We start from the raw sequence: 18,531 nt of genomic DNA, 5'->3' as shown, positions 1-18,531 counted from the left end.
AGCATAAAACTTAGAATCCAACTGTAAACAAAATTGTAGTGAGCGGCAACGATACATTTTCGTTATGTGATTTGGAGACGTTTCAGCCACATGTACTGTAAATCTATGCTGTATAGCATCTTGATATTTTAACTTGATAAAGGGCAATATAAGGTCAAGTCGTCGTTGTTTAAGATACGCGTGTATATGATAATGATAACCGGCTGTGCAGTGTATAAGTCCTTGAGCAGTTGGCTGTTGGCCACATCCTGATTTTTCCCCCAAACACTTTAACTGCATTTGTATGCATTTTAAAATGTACAAACTGGGCATGAATAAGCACAGCCACCTCAACACTGAGACACCCTAGCACCCTGCAGGAGAGACAGAGCACAGCTACCTCAACACTGAGACACCCCAGCACCCTGCAGGAGAGACAGAGCACAGCCACCTCAACACTGAGCCACCCTAGCACCCTGCAGGAGAGACAGAGCACAGCCACCTCAACACTGAGACACCCCAGCACCCTGCAGGAGAGACAGAGCACAGCCACCTCAACACTGAGACACCCCAGCACCCTGCAGGAGAGACAGAGCACAGCCACCTCAACACTGAGACACCCCAGCACCCTGCAGGAGAGACAGAGCACAGCCACCTCAACACTGAGACACCCCAGCACCCTGCAGGAGAGACAGAGCACAGCCACCTCAACACTGAGACACCCCAGCACCCTGCAGGAGAGACAGAGCACAGCCACCTCAACACTGAGACACCCCAGCACCCTGCAGGAGAGACAGAGCACAGCCACCTCAACACTGAGACACCCCAGCACCCTGCAGGAGAGACAGAGCACAGCCACCTCAACACTGAGACACCCCAGCACCCTGCAGCACAGCCACCTCAACACTGAGACACCCAGCACCCTGCAGGAGAGACAGAGCACAGCCACCTCAACACTGAGACACCCCAGCACCCTGCAGGAGAGACAGAGCACAGCCACCTCAACACTGAGACACCCCAGCACCCTGCAGGAGAGACAGAGCACAGCCACCTCAACACTGAGACACCCCAGCACCCTGCAGGAGAGACAGAGCACAGCCACCTCAACACTGAGAAACCCCAGCACCCTGCAGGAGAGACAGAGCACAGCCACCTCAACACTGAGAAACCCCAGCACCCTGCAGCACAGCCACCTCAACACTGAGACACCCAGCACCCTGCAGGAGAGACAGAGCACAGCCACCTCAACACTGAGACACCCCAGCACCCTGCAGGAGAGACAGAGCACAGCCACCTCAACACTGAGACACCCCAGCACCCTGCAGGAGAGACAGAGCACAGCCACCTCAACACTGAGACACCCCAGCACCCTGCAGGAGAGACAGAGCACAGCCACCTCAACACTGAGACACCCCAGCACCCTGCAGGAGAGACAGAGCACAGCCCCCTCAACACTGAGACACCCCAGCACCGTGCAGGAGAGACAGAGCACAGCCACCTCAACACTGAGACACCCCAGCACCCTGCAGGAGAGACAGAGCACAGCCACCTCAATACTGAGACACCCCAGCACCCTGCAGGAGAGACAGAGCACAGCCACCTCAACACTGAGACACCCCAGCACCAGGGTAGCAGACACAGAAGAGACCCAGCTACTCACTGAGCTCCTGCACAACAGGTAAAGCACACAGCCTGCTCTTATATCTATCTGTCTATATCATATATACTGTATATATACACATATACACACGTGTACACACACACACACATTATATATTTATATATATATATATATATATATATATATATATATATATATATATATATATATATATATATATATATATATATATATTCTGCGAGAATTTCCTAAAAGCTTTGCTTGAGTCTTTTGCCAAATTAAAAGTACAATAAACTTTATTTGCTCCCCCCTCCTCCCTATTTGTTTACACACAAATGGTTCAGCCCAAGAAAAAAAAAAAAAGGTGCAGTCTACATCTCTTGAGCAATCCTAGAGATAAAAAGTCGAGCTTGCATTATCCAGTACTAGCTGTTGTGTGGGGGTATGTGGAGGATTGCTGGTTCTTTTAAACGTGTGAACGCAAACCTGGAACCGGTAATGGTGTATAAAGGTAAACTAGATTACTAACTTGTATGCCTTGTATTGCTGTTGCGATTAAATAAATCAATGCGTTGTCTTGCAACCCCTGTGCTGTCGTCGTTGTGAAAAGGCTGGCAATTTAAACGGGAGCGGAATTCAAGGAATGTTGCGGAGAGCGATACCTCCTTTGAAACTTAATTTTGCAGGACTTGTAAAGACTCGTTGTACTCGCTGTACGTTGAAAGAGTATTCGGGCATGTTTTGTTTTTTTTTAAACGGGAAACAAAGTTTCACTAAAGTTGTATTTTTTTTTTAATTACTTTTCAATAAGTCGTGCGGGTCACGTCAGATGAGAGTGAGGGCCGCATAAAATATAAACGAAACAAAACAAGGTGGGTCGAACAGGTAAGAGGTCAAACTGGAGTCAACGTACAGAACGGCTGTGTTTGTCATCGGGAATTTAAAAGGTATGAAACAATATATATACGCTAGGGAATGAAAAGAAAGAGGGAAAGAAAAAGAGAGCTTTATCCAAAAATCTAGTCATTTCTAGCTGAACTTTAAAAATAGCAATGGAGAAATCGAGTTCATACCTGATTGATTAATACTGTATAGTAAGTATTTGTAATACTGTACATGTTTATTTTTACCTATTGTAGTTCACATAAATACTACAGGCGTACTCTTGTCAGTTGGGGAAGGTATACGACTTTGAGTTTGTATCTTTTTGGAGACAAAGTTTACTGTCACAAAAATAATGTAACTCACGGAAAATCAAAATACATATTTTTAACTTTTTAACTTTTTTTTTAATTACAAGAAACTATTATTATTATTATTATTATTATTATTATTATTATTATTATTATTATTATTATTAATTTCTTAGCAGACGCCCTTATCCAGGGCGACTTACAGTTGTATACAAAAAATACATTTCAAGAATTACAATACAATTAAGAGCAAGATACAAAATACAATGACTTCAGTCCTAATAAAAGCAAATACAAAACACAGTACGATTTCTATATCAGGGCAGTTCAAGAGCAGATAACAGCGTTGATAGTGACATCAGGGTTAGATACGAGTGTAAGTGAAATACAAAATACTACAGATTGGGTTAAGTGCAGGATTAAATACCGTAAAATAGGGAGCAGATACGTGCAAGTGCATTAAAGGCAGAGTGCTATATTATTATTATTATTATTATTATTATTATTATTATTATTATTATTATTGTTATTACTACTACTACTACTATGTCCACATAATAATAATAATAATAATAATAATAATAATAATAATAATAATAATTTAATTGTGTTTTTAGTTTCTATAACATTAAAATAACAACCCCCATTTAAAATATGAGTAAACACTACATGTATAGTTAGCTAATAGTTGTTCTATATGTGTGTGTGTGTCTTTGTTTTTATCCTTCTCCCTTGTCCTAGCACAATGCTGTTGCTGTGCAGTGTGTGTTCGGTAGGAGGTTTTTGGTGAGCTCCCTGAATTGGGGCCAGCGCCGCGCAGTAGAAGTGTTTTATACACATCGTCTTTGGTGGATGCAAGAGACTGGGGTTTTAAAGATGATACAAACCCTGTGCATTGTTGCTATTACTGGTATTAGTCTATTCATCAACCACTTTAAAGCACTCATTACAAATACATTCGAGAAAAACAAAAGAAAGGGAAGTTTGAAAGACTTATTTTTTTTCGCGATTCATCTGCGATTTAAAAGCTCACGTGCAAGTTTCAGTGGCGTTGTGTTGTTACGATTTTCCATTGAATCATCCTGTTATTAATGTAAGATTCAGGAAGGAAACTAGAGAAACGCCACCAAGCTATACACACACACACACACACAAAAAGTCAAAATAATTCCATGTCCTGATTTTCTGGTGTCATTGGCAGGCACTGTATCCTGTGTGTGTCCTTGGCTTTCCAGAACACAGAGCTGTATGCTGCCTCAGTTACACAGTCCACTCCTACTGCATGTAGCTACCTTACAATTTGCACACACGCTGCAACGCAGGAGTTCTATAGATTGTAGAATGCAGGGTACCACTTTCCATTAAATGCCTCTAAATACTGTGTAAAATGTGTTAAATACATGTTAATTACACTGTTATTATGCATAGTTACAATGCACTTTTTTTGTATGATATAACCCTAATCCTAACTCTAACCCAAGCTCCGAGCCTAACTCTAAACCTAACCCTTATCTGATACAATTGTGTACTTCCATATATCATGCAAAAAGATTGATATGTTAAGTACATTGCATAATACCATTGTAATTATATGTAAGATTCAAGGACCAGATAACCCGACTCTTAATAATGACGGGGTGCGCTGATACTCATTATATCAAAACAATACCAGTTGTGTTTAAAAATAGAAGGAAGCCACAGTGAGTCGTGAGAACGTCATAGAAATGACAGAAGGAGCCCGGTGCTTCCATTGTATTGACTGAGTGCTGTGCTTCAAGACTTGTACCCCCTTCTCAATCCCTTTACAGCACAGAGCATAACAAAGGAAGTAGATTCATGTTTTATGAGGTCGGATGTCATAAAAAGGAGGAACAACACCTGTAGCTGCTGTGCTTGACACTGTGGTGTCAAGACCAGACCATAACGACAAATCTCACCCGTGCTGCTTTCCATTCCTGTGTTTCCGTTAGGCACAGTATTAATCACGCAACTGTGAGAGAAAGAGGCACACACGTCCCTGACAAACACCCCCGGTGGTGCCGCAGCGAGAATTTGGTGGCAGTTTGGGATGTGGGCTCGCTGATGTCCACCATAGCTTCACACACATTGAAGCTATGCATGGTTTAATGAGTTTAGACGACTAACGAAAATGAAATTGTATTTTGTGAAGCATCCCGCAGAAAATGTTTTAGGAGCATGACGTGTTGATTTCAAAAAGTTACAGTATTGCTTTGAAGCATTGCAAACTGTAATCGAGTGCTGTTCGTGAAAAGCCATCCTTTTCTTTTCTTTCATTACACCCCGTGCTGATTTGCTTCTCATCTGCTTCTTTTTCAGCAGACGCAAGAGCGTAGATGCACATCCAAGTCCCGTAAAGGTAAGAGAGACTCGCCTCAAAGCTCTGCTTTGAAATGATTTTTCAGTCAGCGTACCCCGGGTATGAAACAGCAGCTAAAGGTTTCACAATGTGATTCTTCTCTAGGCGGCCTTTCAGAAGCGTGGGATGGATTCCACGAAAGAGAAACTGAAGAAGGAGCTGGAGGAGGAGCTGAAACTGAGCTCAGAGGACCTGAGGAGCCACGCCTGGTACCACGGAAAGATCAGGCGAGAGGTACTGCTGTTTCCGTGGAACAGGCAGTTTGGAGAGCGTGTAGGGTTAGAGATGAACTAAGAAAAGGGGTCATATCATTAATGGAAACTGAATTTACCAGACATGAGTTGTCTTCATAGGAAAAGTGAGTAGCAAATAACTATTAAGGCGGCAGACTAGGGGGTTCATGAAAAGAACCAAGTTGCAGTGATGTTTGTCTGAAGAGGGTGCACTTCAGTTGAACTCAAAAGCACACACTGCTTGCTAGAGGAACTACTGCTGTTGACTACAATTACCAAGTTAGCAATGACCAGTTGGCAACACACCAAGCTTATAGCTTCATAAAGGCTTATCAATATAGACAGGAGAGACACTTTTTGAGACACTCAAAGAGCTCCCATTCTCTTCCCTGGACATAGTGCTGAGGTATGCCCAATGTGACCCCCAATGGGAAGGTAATATGGCTGACTACCTAACTACTGTTTAAAACCTAGTGACCATTTTATCATGTCTAATCTCTTATGCGTGGGTTCTCTGAGACTCAATAAATGCTGTTTAAGTTCAATCATGAGTAATTCTCAACTTAATTGTACTTTATTACTTATAAACTGATCATGCAATAATGAGTCAATATTATAAATGTAAGAAATGAAAGCCTCAGTGGATGCATAAATCCCACGATGCATCTGGTGTATATTCCTTTTTAATAGATAATACAAACCCCAACCTGACTGGAGTCACAATAGCATGGGAGTGGGAGCTGGGTATTACAGGAGGACTGGGATAATCTCCTTGCTAATATGACTAGACCCATGAAAGAAGCACATCTTAAATGAATACATTTTAAAATACTACATAGGTTGTACTGGACTCCATAAATAATGTATAGAGGGGGACCGAGGGGCTCGCCAACATGTTGGAGATGTACACAGGTGTACATGTGCTGTGGGATTGCTGAGTCTTTTGGAGGAAGGTTCTCGAGACGATCAGCTCTAGGATCAAAGTTAACGCTGACCCAGCACTGTGTCTTTTACACAAAGATCATTTTGAAGGAACGAAGTAAAATATTGAATTGGATTACGCTGGCAGTTCCAACAGCTAAAAGAGTTATTCTGCGCCACTGGAAAGATCAAACCCCCAATCCCATATATGAGGAATGGTGCAATACCTTAGCTGAGACAGCATCCTGTGAAAGACTGATATACAAAATACAAAACAGAATGCAGGTGTTTGAAGAGGTGTGTTATCCCTATTTAGTCGGGTTGCACAGGGTACAGAAATCACAAACAGAGACTAGAAGCGGTATAGGTTAGATCACGAAGTACTCATTTTCTTGTACCACTCCAACTAGTTCAAATACAAGATAGGACTCGCTGCTGGTAAACGTAAGAGAGAGATATAATGATACCATTGCTCTGGGGGTGGGAGGGTGAAGGTATGTCATGCTTTCTTTTATTGCTGTGGGGTTGATGAAGGGGAGGGGGGGACCATAAATGTGGAAAATGTACAGTGCTGTATGTTTGCATGTTCCGTTTGATGAATATGTGTACAACAATAAAAAAATAAAATGAAAGCCTCCACCTTACATATAACTAAATTAACAACCTCACAAGTGCATAAGGAGCTCAGGATATCATTAGGCATCAGATCACAATCCAGAACAGACCTTCATTGTGGCTGCTATGGGCTAGCATGGCTGAAACCAGGGCTGGCATTAGGGATCACATCCCAGACACTGCATCACAAGCCTAATGGACACTAACGTTCAAGGTACACAGTGAACCAAGAATGAGGTTTGTTGAATTATCCTCATGAGCGAAATATAAAAACAGTGCTCCGTTCTGTTTATATAACCAAGTACAGTAGAACCTCAGAGTTACGAACACCCTAATTAAGAACTGACCGGACTTCTGAACACTCCACTTTCAGACGGAAGCATGCAATCACTCAACCATGCGTGCAATGCAACCAGACAGGCGCTCCTATAAGCACCATGCTGGTCACGGAGAAGTCAAAATTACTGTACCAACAAATGTATCCAGACAAAGGAGAGGCAGATTTCAAAGCAAGTACAGGCAATTTTACTAGGAACATTTTAGTTTTAAACAAAGCACTGTTTTTTGGTTTTTTTTTTTTGTAAGCCAAAAGAATCTGAATGACTGCGCACTGCATGAATGCATTGTGTTTAAAAACAAGCACTGCATTAACCCTTTCCTGGATGTTTAAATCTGTGTTTTTGCTGCAGTTACAATTTCAATGGTAACTTAAATCTAACTATAGTAATAACAGCAGTACTCTTTGTTCAATACTGTATCCTCTGTGTAGATGTCCAGCCAGGGTGTCACACTCCAGGAGCGAGTACTTCAATTAAAACAGCTGAATTTAGATCAAACTCTGCATCTGCTTGGCAACGTAATTGGGAACAGTGCGGGACAGCCTGGTCTTTCTTTCGTTAGATTTGAATAAATGCAAAATAAATTCCAAAATGTGAAAGAAAAAAACAAAACAGGAAGAAGTTATTCCATGCTAGATCTCTCAACTGGTGCATAACTCGTATTGGCTGTTAGGGTGTTTGTTAGAGGGGTGCTGATACTCATACTCGTAATTGCCTTTAAGAAGTATTCATCAGCTGGTATTAAATAAATCAAAACACACCCATTCATTAATGTGTGGATTTCAAAACAAGAAAAGCCGTCCTTCCCTCACCTTTACAATTGAGTACCAATCAATGGCAATTAACTTGCGTGCCGAGTGTTTTAGAAGCCGATTGGAAGCGGATTTTCCTCTCAACCGGGGCGCTGACATTTTCACCGCCGCACGGAGGCCGTGAACTGACAATGCAAATAATTGTAAAGGTGAGGGAAGGACAGCTTTTCTCGTTTTGAAATCAACACATTAATGAATGGATTTATTAAATCCCTGCCAATAAATGCTTCTTAAAGGCGATCACAGGTATGAGCAAGTGTATCAGCCCACCCCTAGAAAAGACCATGGATTATTATTAATATCACATAGCACACTGATAACCAATTCTGCTTCTGAAATACGTTTATCAACGTGACCCTTTTTGTGCTTCCTTCCTGACCCCCAGGCAGCAGAAGCCTTGCTGGAGACAGACGGGGAGTTCTTGATCCGAGACTCTCAGTCCAGCCCGGGGGACTACGTCCTGACCTGCCAGTGGCAGGACCAGCCCATGCACTTCCGGATCATCCGCGTGGTGCTGCGTCCCAAGAAAGGATACTCGCGCATGCTGTTCCAGTTCGAGCAGGACCAGTTTGACAACGTGCCCGCCCTGGTGCGCTGTCACGTGGGCAACCGCAAGCCCATCTCCGACAAGTCCGGAGCCATCATCTCCCAGCCCATCACCCGCAGCGTGCCGCTCAGGGTCATCGAGGAGCAGCAGGGCAGCGGTGCCCCCCAGGGGAACTCGGAGGAACAGCACCCCAGTGACAAAAAACCCAAAAGACTCAGTCTGAATGGAGGCCAGCAGGATATCATAATGAACGGCAACCTGCTCAGGTAGATTTCAAATGAATGTATTTATTTAAAGCAGGATACAACACATCTCCTTTTACAAGGGTGTCCTGGCAAGAGAAGGCTGCAAGAAGTACTGTAACAAATTCAATGGCAAAAACAGACATCATTCAAAGAGGACAAAAAAAGCTGAAACAATAATAAAAGCAGTAATACAGAAGCACAGGTAATTCACAGTTTTCTTAGTACGGCGCAGTAAACTAGGAAGAAAATAAGCCATAATAATATAGGGGTATAGGATGGCCAACGTTATATACTGCATTATTGTTGATATACAACTTAAAGAGTCTTCTTATCCCTGTGCTGCCCCGGGACAGTAATATTTGGGCTTTGAATGGGAGTGGGAAAGACATGTGACTCAATCTCCGGTGCTTTTGGCAGCAGGAGTTGCCCAGTCAGAAGGGGGGGTTTGGCTATCACAGCGAGCGCGTTGAAGCAAGTTTGTTTTCCCAAGCGCTGTAACCGCAGAGCACCACCGAGGCGCCTTCCCAGGGTAGAGCTGACACCTTTCCACCCTGTCCTCCCACGTCTCCCAGGAGAGGGGGGGATTTGACATTGTTCTGTATGGGGGGAGGGTCTTGAACAAATCTATACAGAACATTTTTACTTTTCTGCTACCATTTTTACTCTCGCTGGGAAGCCTTTCTCTTACATTTTTTGTCCCTATTTTTCCCCAATCCTAATTCAAGAGATGCTATAGACTTTCTTGGGGGTATTTTCCTTTAAAAGTTTAAATCTCACTTTACTGTCAGTTAAAGTGCATTTCTGACATGTGCTAGGGAAACTGTGATTTAAGAGCCAACAAGATGACAGAAGAAACGGCTTAAATGAACCAAACCTACCCCTACAATTGCTACTATCCTCCTTGTTTTGGAGACTGGCATGCAAAAAACAAAAAAGTTTGCAAACGTCAATCTCTGTTTATTGTGAGCAGTGCTTCAGTTTTTTAACAATAACTTCTGGGCTTGGTAAGATCCAGATGTGTAATGTTCACAGTGCCTGTTCCAATCGCTGTTCTTGCACTGTGCGTTTCAGGAATAAGGACAAGAGTGGCAGTCACCCTGGGAATCTGGAGGATCTGGGAAGGAGACCCTCCTTGCAGTCTGCCCAGTCCGACAGTAACCTGAGATCGGGTAAGTGACGGTGTGTGTTCATACACTCTCTCCGTCTCGCTCCTCTTTACTCCCCTTGCCACTGTGTCCAGTGTCTGTGAGTGTGTGTGTGTGTGTGTGTGTGTGTGTGTGTGTGTGTTCTTCTATATTGTCTCCCTGTCTCTCTCCTCTTTACTCGCTATGTCCAGGCAGGTCTCTTGTAGACTGTATAGAAACTCTGTACAATGTGTACACCTGATTATAAGCACATCATAAACATACATGCTATCTGGTAGGTGTGTGCTGATTCTCATTATCGTAACTGCCTTTCAGAAGTATTTATCAGCAGGTATTAAATCCATTTTTTAATGCTGATTTCAGAACAAGAAAACCTGTCCTTCCCTCACCTTTGTAATTGTGTACAAATCAATAATGATTAACGTCTTCATTGAGTGTTTATGGCCTCGGTACGGCAGTAAAAATTTGCTTCCAATCAGCTTTTAACTTGCCATTGATTGTTATTCAGTTGTAAAGGTGAGGGAAGGACAGCTTTTCTTGTTTTGAAATCAACATGTTAACGAATGGCTTTATTGAATACCTGCCGATAAATACTTCTTAAATGCAATCACGAGTGAGTATCAGCACGCCTATCTAGATTATCATAATAGTCCAGCGCACTGGACAATATAGAAGTTAAATGGGATTTCTCATCACCTCCGTCTTCTCTCACCCTTGTGCAGGCGCCACGCAGACGTCCCATTCAAACAGGGCGGAGCCCCCGCCCCCCTCGCCAGTGTTCCGGACAGGCAGCGAGCCCCTCCTGAGCCCCAATCTCACCCGTGCCTCCGTGCAGCCTCAGGGAGGTCCTGTACTGAGGGGCTCCGATGGGCAGCTGCACTCCCGAGCGCCCCCCAAACCGCTGCGCATTCCCTCGGTCATCTTCACCAGCCCTCACCCTGAACTCCACCGGCAGAACCCTGAGGACTACTATGGGGAGCTGGTACCCAGAGCACCCCTTGCAGGGAAGGGTCACGTGGACAGGCTGGCCGTGGAGGAGCGCTGGCAGAGCAGGGCTCGGATGACAGACACCAGTTTCCAGTTTCTGGACGCCGTGTCGCCCACTCTCTCTGCTTTTTGCGAGCAGGAGGAGGGGGGAGAGGAGGGAGGAGAGGAGGGTGGAGAGGGCCCCCACTTTGTGAGGCCTCAGATAGAAACGGTCTCCTCTTTCCAGCCCTCCTGCTTCCAGTCTCTCCTGCTGCCGGAGAACAACAAACCCCTGGAGCCGAGCGTGCTCAAGAGGCTGAAGGAAGTGTTCGCAGGCAGCGACGCCAGGACAACAGCACTGCACATCCTCAAAGTGGACTGCCAGGTAAACAGGCAACAACCACGACGAACGAAACAAAACAGGGTCCCCGGAGATCTCCCCCAGACACCCTTGCAAACGAGATGATTCCTCTTGACTGGCCTTTTTAAATAATTCAAAACTGGTTTGGCCCTTATGAAAGTTTTTGCATGCCATTTTTGCAGTTTTCCCATGTTTTTCCCACGGTTGACCCTGGTTTGCCATTTTTAACCTCGCTATTTTTTACAATACATACCCGTGCTTTAACCCCTTAAGGTACACAATGAATTAAGCGGTTGTTCAAATGGTTTCTTCCTAAAATACATTTGAGAGCGACTCAAGTATCACAAGGAGGAAACTGACCATTTGGAAGTAACTCTTTGCAAAAATGTACCTTAAAGGGTTAACAAAAATTGAAAAATGTGACATTTCGAAATCTAACATGAAATACTGTACTGCTATTATGGCTTCCGGTAGACTTTTGCAATATCATTTTGTAGTTTCTTTGAATACATGATGTTAAATAGAAAATTCTAAATTATGTTCTTATACATTGTGGTTATTTTTAAAATGATGTCTCCATCCTAGAATTCTAGGTGATGCAAAACATTTGGCCACAGCTGTACGGCACTTGTTCTTAATTTGAAACAGGGGGGTCTGTCACTCACTGTTTCTCTGTGCGCCTCCGATAGGTGGCGAGGATGATGGAGGTGACGAAGGAGCAGAGGCAGCTGATGGGAGTCGGGTCGGGTTTGGAGCTGCTCACACTGCCACACGGACACCAGCTGAGACTGGACCTGCTGGAGAGGTAGGAGCAACAGTGCTGGGACAATCACACTGCCTTAGGATCTGCTGCTCAGCTCATCCGAACAGACATTTAAATAATAAAACAGAACCCATCCTGGCCTTTTATCTTTTCAGTGTCGACTGCAACCTTCTGTGCTGGAATTATTTAGTTTGCTCTGCTTGCTTCAGATAAGCCCCGTTAAAGAGGTTTTTTCCTGAATCCTCATACAGGAACACAATTATTCTCCGACACCCTAAATGATCGCAGTATTTCAATCTGTTTTCAGAGCTGCAGTCATTTCATTTTAAAAGTCGTATCAATAAGGTGCGAACGTTTTCTGGTTATAGTGTTAATAATTAAGACTCACGGTTGGAACAAAGACCGGAACTGGAAGTTCCATGGTTGCTCACAAGCAAGCAGCGGTGGTTCCAGACTGCTATGCAGTGTACTGACCCACAAGGCCCTGCATCAGGAGCGTCAAACTCCAGTCCTCGAGTTCCGCTTCTTAGTTGGTCTAGTTATTTGTTCAATTGGACATGTTTAATATTTTTTCCAAGGTCTTTTACAGTTCATGATTGATGTCTCAATCCTAAAATGGTGTTTGTTGTTATTGTGGGGGTGTTGTGGTATCCTGATGCTGCGCCGTTACCTTGGCAGGCATCACCTGATCGCGCTGGGCATTGCTGTGGACGTGCTGGGCTGCACGGGCACAGTGAGCCAGCGAGCCTCCGTGTTAAACAAGGTCATCCAGCTCTCCGCGGAGCTGAAGAACACGGCGGGGGACCTCTACGCGTTCTCCGCAGTCATGAAGGCGCTGGAGATGCCGCAGGTAAGGGGAGCGAGATTCAGGGTTGTCCAGCGACGCGTGTTTACGGTTGTTCCCATCGGTGCATGCTTTTTAAAACAGCCAACTGGACTTAAAACATGAAACATTAGCCCAATCGACACCAGTGGCTCTCACCTGATTGTCAGCACCTGCTTTCTGTGGAGAGCTCAATGCGAATAATGGAACAATGTCAAAATGTCATCGCCTCAGCTTTAACCCATGAAGTACCAGATACATAAATAAATAAATCTGAACACAAGCTGTATTTATTAATGTAATTTGATAGATTACATTTAGACTTAACTTTTGCAATTAATGAAACTAGAGTAAGTTTTCCTAACAATATAGTTAAAAAGAGAAATAAAAAAATGAGGTCAACAGCACTTGTAATGGGTTAAAGAAACTTTTCAGTTTCCATGCCTTGATCTCAGGAAATCTGTTACACTTCCTGGGTCATTTCACCTCAGCAGTGTCAAGTCAATAAAGCAAGCGGCTGGTTTGGTGAATGACTGGAATAAAGAAGTTGGATAGTTTCACAATCCAGGCACGATGACCAAGAAAGTGCAACGCTATCTGAAAGCACACGTGTCCTGGGATCCTCCTCGTCCTGCCTGGGGCCCTGTTGCTGGTGTTAACGGACAGTCATGGTGCTGTCTTTTCAGATTGCCAGTCTGGAGATGACGTGGAGAGCTCTGCGGAGGAACCACACAGAGAGCGCCATCGCCTTCGAGAAGCAGCTGAAGCCCTTTTACAAAGCCCTGAACCAGGGGAAAGGTAAGCAGGAGATGATCAGGGTGACGGAGAGAAGAACACATGCAAAACATACATGCAAAGCTTCAAAAGAGGTCCTGTGGCATGCCAAGACTGTGAAGCAGAAAAAGCAAATGCTGATCTGCACAGTGAGAAACTCCAAGCATGAGACAGACGTTCTGAAATGCTTTTCCAGTTTTTATTTTGGACTGCATGCAACTTTACAGTAAGTACGGATGGGTGTATTTGATGAGTGAGGTGGAACAGTAATGATCACTTTCTAGAACTTGATTTTAAAACAGGATTTAAAAACTGAAGCAATGACCCCCACCCTCACCATCACAGGTCTTAAGATCTACACTAGTAGTTCTCAATTACTTAATTGAACCAATTATTTTCTTAATTGGTCAACACTAAAACCATTTCCAGATCTTTAGCCATTGGCGATTTAAAGATACCCAGAAAACCTGCAGGATTGTGGCTCTCTAGGACCGTGGGTTGGCCATCCCTAGTCTACACTGATCCCTACCAATTATCAAAGGCAGCATCGTGGTACATTTCAGATTTCAGTATATGCTGTATTAACAAGCCACAGAGTCTCTGGGTCAGTATTGTTCACTATTGTTTCTCTCGGTCTTCCCTCTTACTCGGGGTCCCCCTCTGCAGATGAGACTCCGCTGAGCCGTACGGCTGTGCCTCACATCCTCCCGCTGGTGAAGCTCATGGAGGGGGTGGGGCTGGGCGAGGACACCGAGGAAGGCTGTGAGCAGCTGCTGAAGACACTGGGCGCTGCCCGGGCCATCACCCTCAATGCTGGGCTGTACAGCTCCTACGCCAGCTCCCTGCTCAAAGGTGAGGCACTCACTCACACACACACACACACACACATGTGTGGAGGGTGGAGGCTGGGTGCATTCGTGGTTTAATGAAAAAAGAAAGCAAATGGTTTCAATGTTGGTTTCTTGTTAGTGTGGTATAATGATGATCATCCAGGCCCACACACAGACACTGGGTACAATATAGAGGAGACTGAAACGCTGGGCACTGCCCAGTAACAACAGAACTTACTTCCCATTGCATTGAGATATTTACTAGGGCAAGTCCATAAATAAGGAACATGATTGCATATTGATTCTGCATCACCATTATCAGGGATGGAAATAAGACTCCTATTTCACTTTTGGCCATCCCAGATTTTAGTACAAGCTCAATCAGCCACAGTGTCTAGGTAACAAGCTCAGGTGTGTTTTATTAAACTCACAATGAAACCACAAAAATGTAAAGGGAAACGTACTGCACAGTACAGCAGGGATGGAAATCAGACTCCCATTGCAGAGCAGTTAGATCCACTCCTGGTTTTACTAGGAGTTTAATAAGACACACCTGTTACCTATGCACTGTAGCTCATCAAGCACGTGGTAAAACCTGGAATGGGTGAAACTGCTATGCAATGGGAGTCTTATTTCCATCCCCGCCTAGCATTTTGATCCAGTTTTACAATGAGTTTAAAAAGACCTGAGCTTGTTACCTCATCAAGCTTGTAGCAAAACCTGGAATGGCGTCAACTGCTGTGCAACGGGAGTCTTATTCCCATCCCAGATTCTAATTATTTTCTGCCCCCAGACTTCAAGCCTAAAGAGGAGCTGCTGGAGGTGTTCAAGACGGAGTTTGCACTGCGACTGTTCTGGGGGTCCAAAGGCGCAGAGGCAAAGCAGGAGGAACGGTACCAGAAATTCGACAAAATCCTCAGCGTGCTGGCCGGGAAGCTGGAAACTGGGGCAGCGTCCGAGCTCTGATAAACCCCCCAGGACCACCCCCTGGCTTGGCAGAGGACACTCAGAAGTGTGTTTCACTGTAGAACACTGGTCCTCAACCCCAGTCCACAGGACCCACTGTGTCTGCTGGTTTCCGTTCTAACTGAGCTCTCAAATTACTTAACTAAATGAACTAATAATTTGCTTAGTTGGGCCTTTTTAATTGTTTTCAGCTCTCAAACAGCTGGAGATTTCAAGTTAACTGTAAAATCGTTTAAATAACTTGAGAACCTCTTAGGAGCTTAGAAAAATTAAAAATGTTGAATTAAGCACATTATTAGTTTAAGGGTTTAATGAAGTAATTGAGAGCTCAGTTGGAATGAAAACCAGCAGACACAGGGGTCCTGAGGACCGGGGTTGGGAACCACTGTTCTGCGAAGGTGGCCGATCGTAGCGATCGAACCTGAGGAACAGCTACTGCATCAGCAGAGATCTGAGCTTTGTCAAAGAGATGCAGAGGAGAAACAGTTTCCATGGATTTTCTTTTCTGTGATAAAGGGTGACTGTGGAAAGGTCACAAGGAGTCTGGATTACCTCTACCTCCTCTCAGGAGTGACTAAACGCCATGCTGAGACGGCATCACTTCAGCAAGGAAACCTCAAATAATACTGACAGGGGCATGGTTGAGCACTTGTACTGTACTGTAGTGTGTTGTAATGAATACAGAAAACTGTGATGCAAGTAACCTTTCTATTCTTAGAAACCAGATAGATTTGGAGTCAGTTTCACTGCAAGGGTTACAAGGGTTGATATTTTTATTTTAAAAAAAGATATATATATATATATCTAAGTGTTGCATTGGTTTAATGCAGACTTTTTTCATTTTTCTTTTTAAAGTTACATTGTTAAAGTTTCAGCAGTTACCTCTAAGAAATATTGCCAACTTTAACAAAAGCCTGAAGTCTCTCGTACCACAGCAGCACTGTTACAACTAAGCCACCAGGTGGGGCTAAAGGCTAGTAAAATAAAAAATAAATAAAAAAAATCTTACTAGAAAAGGTTAACAATAACACTTTAAGTCTTTAATTTATATATATATATTTTATTTTAAAGATACACTAATTCATCTCACTATCCCGTAGAAACAAAACAGGTTTCTATTCTGCTGTGTTTATAGTTTGCATGTTTTGAAAGTTCCCCCATAGTAAAGTGTAATAAAGCATAGTGGAAGCATTGTGAAGCCCAGAGAGGTATATCATTAGAAATCATGGGAAACCATGGTAAACTATGGCAAAAACATACATAACCATGGGGAAACCGCACACATAGCATGCAAAATTACTGTAGTAAACTTTATAAGGGGTGGTAAATATTAGAATAGACCTATACTAGATAGCTTATTGTGTACAGTATTGACATGTATGAATGTATGTATGTATATATGTATGTTCTGCACTTTTACATGGTTTTCATTCAGGCTGTACTGACCAACACTGGACTGTGGTGCAGGATGGATATTGCTGTGGTCTTCAGATGCTTTTTATACATAAAGATATTTTATACATATACAGTTATTTTGGGGGATCGCAAAGCCTGTGTTTCTGCAGCCACAGGAGTGCTGCTGCAGACCCTTCTGTCCGGTTTGCAATATTACAAGTTTTTAAATCCATTTTTTTTTATTTTTGTATTGTTTTTTACTGCTCACCTCATCATTGTGCAGCAGAACTTTTTTTAATATGAAAAACATTTTCTCTGCGGCTGTACCCATTGGGAAATAGGTGCCTAGAGGCAAACCAGCACATTTTATTACAAATTGATCAGAGGTCATATATTTTGTACATGAATGAATGAATGAATGAATGAATTTTTTAATGTTTAATAGTGTTTAAATGTGCATGTATATATACATTGCTGGGTGCAATTCAAAAAGTTGAAATGACCTGTAATTCTAAAAGGGGACGCAAGTGCAAATCTTGAGAACTATTCAAATCATTATCTAAAAAAAATAAGACTAAACGAATTTGCAGGCGTGCGCTTTGCTAAAAGGGTCCACTTGTCCGTTTTTGTACAATAAAACATTTCAGAGCATCTCATTTGTGTGTTTTCCAAACATGACGTTGTTGCAGGCAGAACTGACACTGCTTCCAACCTACTGGATCTAAACCAAAAAACAGTCAAACAGTTACTTTAAATTCTGATGCCAACAGTTACAAATGATTCGTTAGGTAAAACTATACCAAAAAGGTGCTTAAGTTCTGGACAAAAATAATCACAATATTAAATAAACTCCTTATGATTCCATTATATTATCCTTATATTACAAGGCTAAACAATATAGAGCAGCAAGAAGGACAGAAGTATTAGAAGAGAACACAGAAGTCTAATTCTGGAGAGTGGAAATGTTGTTTTGTTAATGTGATTGAACCCAATTATGATATACTGTATAAACCATCACATATTAAAACATATGGGGAACTGGCGGAGTAATTGTGGTGTCGCTATATATCTTGGATTAGTGGTTTTCAATGCTGGTCCATAAATACTGCCATGTTTTCTTTTTCAACTAAGAATGATGGGCTGTATTTTCAAAGCATTTACTCCAGTCTTTAATAATTTACTCCTAATTTTTAAAAGGAGAGAATTTTTTTTTTTTTTTTTTAAAACAAGAACAAAAAATGCAAGTACTACCATTCATGGTCCTTCAAGCATTCAAACAGATTGCTTCCACGTTTTGTGTCACTCACAAAACATGGAATGTTCTCTTTAAAAAAGAAATAGGATTTAATTAAAGACTGGCGTAAAAATATAACCCTGAATATTTTTGTGCAAGTTGTCAGCAGTTACAGTCTCTGTAGATACAATCGCTCTTGTGCCAGCTGTCCTCAAAGTGTTTTGCTACCCCATCAGGTATTAAATAAATCCATTCATTAGCACAAAATGTGTCCTTCCCTCACCTTTGCAATTAAGCACTAATCAATGGCAATGAACTTGCAAATGTTTCCTCCAATCCAGGGCGCTAATGTTTGTACTGCTGTACTGAAGCAGTTAACTGAATGAAATGTTT

The 18,531-nt window shown here is 42.9% G+C and overlaps 1 protein-coding gene across 3 annotated transcripts; it reads left to right on the top strand.

The window, feature by feature from the left end:
• The first annotated feature begins 2,005 nt into the window (after positions 1 to 2,005).
• LOC117402078 (breast cancer anti-estrogen resistance protein 3 homolog) lies at positions 2,006 to 16,537 on the top strand. Of its 3 annotated transcripts, none has more exons than XM_034002931.3 (11): positions 2,006 to 2,111; positions 5,131 to 5,170; positions 5,276 to 5,404; positions 8,475 to 8,902; positions 9,953 to 10,050; positions 10,749 to 11,377; positions 12,043 to 12,158; positions 12,795 to 12,966; positions 13,626 to 13,737; positions 14,380 to 14,565; positions 15,337 to 16,537. In XM_034002931.3, the coding sequence occupies exons 3-11, from the start codon at positions 5,297 to 5,299 to the stop codon at positions 15,507 to 15,509; spliced, it is 2,022 nt and encodes a 673-aa protein (XP_033858822.3). In that variant the 5' UTR covers positions 2,006 to 2,111; positions 5,131 to 5,170; positions 5,276 to 5,296; the 3' UTR covers positions 15,510 to 16,537. The 3 variants fall into 3 exon arrangements, with proteins under 3 accessions (XP_033858822.3, XP_058864212.1, XP_058864213.1); XM_059008229.1 differs by lacking the exon at positions 2,006 to 2,111 and adding an exon at positions 2,412 to 2,485; XM_059008230.1 differs by lacking the exon at positions 2,006 to 2,111 and adding an exon at positions 2,503 to 2,547.
• The last annotated feature ends 1,994 nt before the right edge of the window (positions 16,538 to 18,531 follow it).

Source organism: Acipenser ruthenus, chromosome 36, assembly GCF_902713425.1.
Source record: "Acipenser ruthenus chromosome 36, fAciRut3.2 maternal haplotype, whole genome shotgun sequence".
Taxonomy (NCBI): domain Eukaryota; kingdom Metazoa; phylum Chordata; class Actinopteri; order Acipenseriformes; family Acipenseridae; genus Acipenser; species Acipenser ruthenus.
Note: the sequence above shows the minus strand (reverse complement) of the source record. Positions and strands in the feature narration are given on the sequence as shown.

Excerpts from the sequence above, each read along its gene's own strand:
- LOC117402078 (XM_034002931.3), top strand. The coding sequence starts at position 5,297 with ATGGATTCCACGAAAGAGAAACTGAAGAAGGAGCTGGAGGAGGAGCTG. Across the intron at positions 10,051-10,748 it reads CGACAGTAACCTGAGATCGG|GCGCCACGCAGACGTCCCAT; the intron begins GTAAGTGACGGT and ends ACCCTTGTGCAG. Across the intron at positions 11,378-12,042 it reads TCCTCAAAGTGGACTGCCAG|GTGGCGAGGATGATGGAGGT; the intron begins GTAAACAGGCAA and ends CGCCTCCGATAG.